At 37.9% G+C, this 5993-nt stretch overlaps 1 protein-coding gene across 1 annotated transcript; it reads right to left on the bottom strand.

Moving 5' to 3' along the window:
• Positions 1–651: 651 nt before the first annotated feature.
• Positions 652–5463, bottom strand: fstl3 (follistatin-like 3 (secreted glycoprotein)). The gene is made up of 5 exons (XM_015398701.1): positions 5213–5463; positions 4736–4921; positions 3077–3292; positions 1641–1868; positions 652–1569 (listed from the first exon to the last, which is right to left on the bottom strand). Exons 1-5 carry the CDS (start codon positions 5280–5282, stop codon positions 1517–1519), a joined length of 753 nt encoding a protein of 250 aa, XP_015254187.1. The 5' UTR covers positions 5283–5463; the 3' UTR covers positions 652–1516.
• Between the last annotated feature and the right edge of the window lie 530 nt (positions 5464–5993).

Here is a 5993-nt window from a genome sequence, read left to right as displayed (position 1 = left end):
TGTTTCTTGACTTTCATGACTCAGTTTGTCAAAAAAAAAAAAAAAAAATCTTCTCAACACAGCAGACAACATGCCTGCCATATTTGTAAATGGAAAAATTAACCATCCTTTTCCATTCTCATCACAAATAACCACTGCTTTTTGTTGGTCTATCATTTAACATTCCAAAATAATGCCAAAGTAACACTGAGATCTGAATCAATTCTTTTGCCAGACATTATTATCAACTTTGCATCCATAGAAAAACAAAAACAAGATGTTCAAATTTCCAAAAGAAAGAGAAGACTCGCTGATGAACCACAAACTTTATGTTTTTTTTTTTAAATGTCAGTACAAAAATACAAAAATATGTTGTAGCAGTCTTCACTCAATTTCACAGCAGATACACAGGTAGGTAGAGAAAATGAATATATTTACAGAAGACTCATTAAAATGCTTCCTAGTACCCAACAGGGACTGTTCAAATCAGACATCTGTTTTGAGAATTTAGGCTGGTTTACCAGTGTCAAAGGCAGTTGAACACATTATAATCAGCTCTAGTGAAATGTCCCGATCTGTTAGGCATTCCCAGACAAATCTAATTTTCTCCCAAGTCAGATGGCACTAATAATATTTTTCTGTCTGGTAGACGCTTAAAAATCCCAAAATATTTTTCTGTCTGGTAGACGCTTAAAAAAAAAAAAAAGCCCAATCCAATCAAAGAGGCAAAACAGCATCTGAGCAAACTTGCACGACCTCCAAAAATGCATTAGCAAACAAAGCCAAGCAGTAAACAGAATATGCATTTTACAGGGCTGGGATTTGTACCAACATATCCACTGGGATCCCACAATAAAAAAAACAAACAAACAAAAAAAAAAAGATGGTCCTAATTTTGGTGAACTGTGGGTGGTGAATAGCTTGGACCTGGATCTGGATTTGTAAACCCCCCCCCAGTGCATGCAGGAGGAGGGAGGCAGGGGCATGACTGCACAGGTTTGTCTTCCTCTGCACACAAACTAAAGCTAAATTACAATAGAATAGCAGATATGTTGTTTGTGGTGAAATACAACCAAGCTGACTGAGAGTTAATTGGTTTGAGCTCTCAAGGCGTTTTGGCGCTGTCTCTAACCACCATAAGAAAATACAGGTTTCATAGGGTGTAAACTGAAAAGATGTTAATTACCTAAACCTGTGAAAATGATTGAATTTTAAACAAAAACAATATATATATGATTGATCATCTTTCCCATGGTTAAGTGAATTTGTTATTTGGAAAAATAATCATAAATAGAGTTTTATACCTTCTCCAATAAATAGTATTGGTAATCTATTTACAATATGCACACATCTCCCAAACTACTCCATACAAAGACACATTTATCAGCCTCTCACAAAACAGTTGGGTTTTTCATAATGTGATCTTTTGGTCCCAAGCGAGGAGAATAGAAGGGATTGTCAAACTGAAGAGGTCATTTTGGGGAACTAGTGGTGTGACGTCATGGTCAATCAGCTCAGATCCTGCCAGAGGAAACGTTTACACGGCGTTCTCCTCGCTGTCCCTGGATTTGTGAGAATTCCGAGGTGAACCTGGAGGAAAATGCTTTGTCAGAGTTGAACTTGTTAACAAACAAAAAAACAAAAAAAACAAAAGTTCTTACTGTTGCAATGGCCATAGTGGCGGACTCCTATGGAGCGGCCAAGGTAGCAGGTGGCCCTGCGGAGGTGGCATGCGCTCTGATAGGTGATGTTGTTATTGCCACAGATCTGCTGGTCAGATGTCACAGGTGTGGGGCATGGCGTGGTACGGCACATGACGCAGTGAGCACTGTTGGTCTGGTCAGTGACGCAGGTGTGGGGTCCCGGACACACAACACTGGAACATGACTCTGTGGAAAAAAAATAAAGAGGATATTGGAACATAAGGATTAAGAGAACAGAGGGTAGAAAAATATACAGGGTAGACAAAAGTAATTTAATAGTTTCAAACATTGGGCACTATGGAAAACCTATTATGTTAATGGTTTTTGAGGTTAATCAGTGCTTGCTTTTATTCAACCCAGAAAATATGTAAAAATAATTTATTAGTCTAAAGTTCCTGTTTAGATTCAAGATTTTAAAACCTTTGGGTTTGTCCTTTCTTTTACCTTTCTACAACATTTTAAAAGTCCTTTATGTGTTTTTTTATGCTTTTAAATGAAAATGTTGCTTTAGAAGTATGCTGTCAAAGCTTTGATTTAATTCCTGCCAAGACGCCAGACAGTGTCATAGTGATCAGTTTTCTTCAGAGATTAGGAACATCCAAACGTAATCTAGTCCTTGCCCCTACCGCACCTTCTTTTTTACTCATTGTGCATTAGCTGGCTGCTCCTTCTGATAATCAACTTCCTTATAGAAATGACTCCTTCTGTTGTTTAGAAATATTTCTGATTGTAGGAAGAAAAAAAAAAACTAAAGATATATCCAAATCAAGTAAATTAATCTATTAGATATTCATGTATCTAAGCCACGTCACTTCACATTTATCCATGGGCCAAACTAAAAAAACAAAAAAATCAATTAAGCTGAACTTGAATGCATCCAGATCATTTTTATAAATAAGTGCTTGCAAAATTGGATCAAAAGAATATAGTCTGTGCTCAATTATTATGAAATACTGGAAATGGTTAAATAAAAAATACTTTTTGAACTTGATGAGGCATGTTGAACAATCAATAACTAAAAAGTCTATAATGTACATTTTATAGTTCATTTTATAGTATGGAAGAGTTAACAGAATGCTTATTTTAAAAAACAGATTGAAAAATGACATGTTGATAAAGGAGAAAAAAACAACAAACCGTCATTTATACTGACAAAAGGTTTCAGTGCTTTTAAGTGATTTTGTTTTACATTTTGCTTTTATTTGATAAATAAGTTTAAAATTCAGTTAAATTAATATGACAATACATTCAAAATATTTCTGAAGAGCTTGTTCAGCTATTAAACAGCTGTTAGAAGTAAGGAATTAGATTATCTTTATACTTATTTTCACCAAGTATATGTCAATAACCTCATACCCTGGAGATTTTTGGACGGCCAATAAGATAATGCTTACTTTTACACTCGCCCTGGTACATGATTTCCAGGTCTGGGTGTCCCATGCAGCGGGCCATCAGCAAGGCACACTCATCCTTGTACGACCTGCCGTCGCTGCCACACACAGCGTGCTTTCTCTGAATGTGAGAGCAGTCTGGAGAACACACACACTGAGGCCTTCCCATTTTCATCTTGCAAACCTTCCCAAGGCTGCATTTGACCCCCTCGCAGGAGTCTAGAAAGAAAGAACAATGTGTTTCAGTGTTGATATATTGACATGTTATATACACATTAGGGAAGTGCTCAGGCATTTTCATCCAAAACAAAGACCAAATGTGGGTCTTTCCCCGACAGCGAGACAATTTTCGCTCTGCACAGTATTTATAATATCCACATCTCTTTATTGACTGTTGCACAAAGGTGTCTCGTCTGGCGGAATGTGCGACGGGTGTGTTTTCATAACAGAACTATGTGTAAGTCTGCATACACACTGTCTCTTGGCTCCTGCAGGGAGAATGGGAGGAGGAGGGGGGGCGCTCTGAGGTAGACTGAGTTCAAAAAGCTGTCCAAAAAGTTTACAGGCTGACAAATCAGGAAGCCCCCAGGCTCCTTTAACACTCCATATAATGTTAATGCACAGGAGGTGGTGCAACCCTATACAGTGTAGAGTCAGCATTAGTCTAAACAAATAGGACTTTTCAGACTTTATGATGATTATTCTTGATAAGCTTCTAAAAGAGGCTTGCAAATAACCAAAAGCATATTTCCTGTATCAGGAACCGATCTTAGAATCCCACACCTTTAACTTTAAGTCAACTTGGATGTCACTGCATATTTTTTATTTGCATATGCTTATATCCACAACCGTGCCTCATAATAATGTTGATGCGTTCATCTGAACTGACAAGTTTTTGTTCATTCAGCATTTTTTAATCCTCCTACGGTTTGATTCCCAGACATGTAGGCAAAGGAACGCGAATTCCAGACACTAAGAATGATTGTGTTGTTTAAAATGTTCTCATTTTAATGCTGCTTGCAGAGAGAACTGAGAGAACATGTAATGTGTTTTCCTCTAATGATTTTATAACAGAAAATAACAGAAAATAAAAGGTTTTCCAAGGTAAATTTGGGGCTAAAGCTGATCAGGGTGAACTCTTTAAGCTTTTCTTTTTGGTTGGAGGCCAAAGTCAGAGGCATATTCCCCCAAAACTCTATAACAAGCACCAATGACTGGTTTTATTTGAAATGTAAATCCCCTTATTGTCCAACAAAGGGGAAATTTGTTCTCTGCATTTTGACCATTTTGACCAGGGAGCAATCAGGGTTAAGGGTTTTGCTCAGGAACCCAGGGGGGAGGCTGTGGGGATCGAACCAGGTACTTGCAACCTTATAAGAGCACAAGTGCACTGCTCTGACCACTAGGCCAGCACTTACCCCATACAGTACCTCACAGTTCAATCTAATACATCAACCAGGCTTCCTTTTTTAAATTTTAGTGTGTATCTTTTTAACCCTTTATGATATTTTCCAATAGACAGATATAGCAGTTTGGAGGTTTATTACAGCCCTTAGCATTTTTCAACAAAGTTCCTTAAAGTTATTGATCAGCATGATGTAGGTAAAAGTAACTGCATGTGTGCTCTTTAGGGACATTTTTATAATGGTCATTTTCTATTACCTTTGCATGGTTTGCAGGAGACAATACCCAGGAAGCCGAACAGACTGACTTCGTTTAGGGGCAGGCTGGTGTTGGACCACGCTGTGTCCAGACGGCCCCCAGAACAGCACTCCTCTCTGCTCACCTCTCTCATCAGCACCATGTCACACCGATGGTCTGGACCCTGCTGCAACCAGCACATCCCCGCTGGACATGTCCACAAAAAGGCATATTAAAAAAACATTTCTACATATTATGGATTGAGTTGGCACATTAAAATGTATACATCACATTAATAGATAAGCTTTTGTGTTTTTTGTCGTTGTCTTTTCTATCTCGTCTTTTCTTGCAAAATAAAAATAGGTAGATTGAGCAGGTTTAGCAGGTCCACATACAAGGTTCTTATCATATCCTTAGCATATGTTTAATCTAAAGGTAAGATGCAGTTTAAAAATGCATTTCTCCAAGTTTGAAAAACACAAAACAAAGTCCACTCACCACTGACTGGATTTCTTCCAATCTGACAGAGAGAAAGAATCGCACCCAAAGCAAATATCAAAAACCTCATTGTTTATCTTGGTGGGAAGAAACGCTTTAAAAAAAGAGTCTTCAAACAAATATGTGCAAAAATGATCAGCGTAAAGAAGTGATGTTCTTCTGATGAACAGAGCAGATCCTTCTAACTTCTTCCAGCGAGGAGTTTCCCTAAAGTGAATGGATGTGTTGTGGATAAGTGATGTCGTTCCCCCTCTGTATAAATATTTAGCCCAGATGGAATTATGCTGCTGGGATGGGCGATCCTCTCAGCCAGTAATAAGCTAGGGCAGGACACAATTCGACTCTGACTCAATTTCCAGAGTCGGGAAATGATCCATGCCCTCCAGCTCCAGGCGGAGGGCACTTATGTGACCTCACAAAACTTTTTGACAACACATTAGACTAATTTAGGGCTAATTAGGTTGAAGAAAAATGCTACTATGCCTGTTTTCTGAATTATTGTGTTCATTAAACACAAATCTCAACCTGTTGTGTTTTCTTCTGCAAATTACTTAAGGTACTACATGACTCTATCATTATTCTTAGTTAACGTCTTAGGACTGTTTGCTTTACAGTCTGTTGTTTGTTTTTAATGCTGCATAGTTCAATAATTACAGTGCCTCGCAAAAGTGCTTTAAACACAGCAAACTGATTTTTAATGGTTAGTGATTCTGTATTTCTACAAAGTGACAAATAGTTACAAAGTGGAAGGAAAAAATACACACTGCTGTAAAAATCTCAT

Source organism: Cyprinodon variegatus, unplaced genomic scaffold (assembly GCF_000732505.1).
Source record: "Cyprinodon variegatus isolate N-32 unplaced genomic scaffold, C_variegatus-1.0 Scaffold954, whole genome shotgun sequence".
Classification (NCBI taxonomy): Eukaryota; Metazoa; Chordata; class Actinopteri; order Cyprinodontiformes; family Cyprinodontidae; genus Cyprinodon; species Cyprinodon variegatus.
This window is presented reverse-complemented; position numbering and strand designations above follow the sequence as displayed.

Excerpts from the sequence above, each read along its gene's own strand:
- fstl3 (XM_015398701.1), bottom strand. The coding sequence starts at position 5,282 with ATGAGGTTTTTGATATTTGCTTTGGGTGCGATTCTTTCTCTCTGTCAG. Across the intron at positions 3,293-4,735 it reads CTCCTGCAAACCATGCAAAG|ACTCCTGCGAGGGGGTCAAA; the intron begins GTAATAGAAAAT and ends CTTTCTTTCTAG. Across the intron at positions 1,570-1,640 it reads CCACTATGGCCATTGCAACA|GTTCACCTCGGAATTCTCAC; the intron begins GTAAGAACTTTT and ends ATTTTCCTCCAG.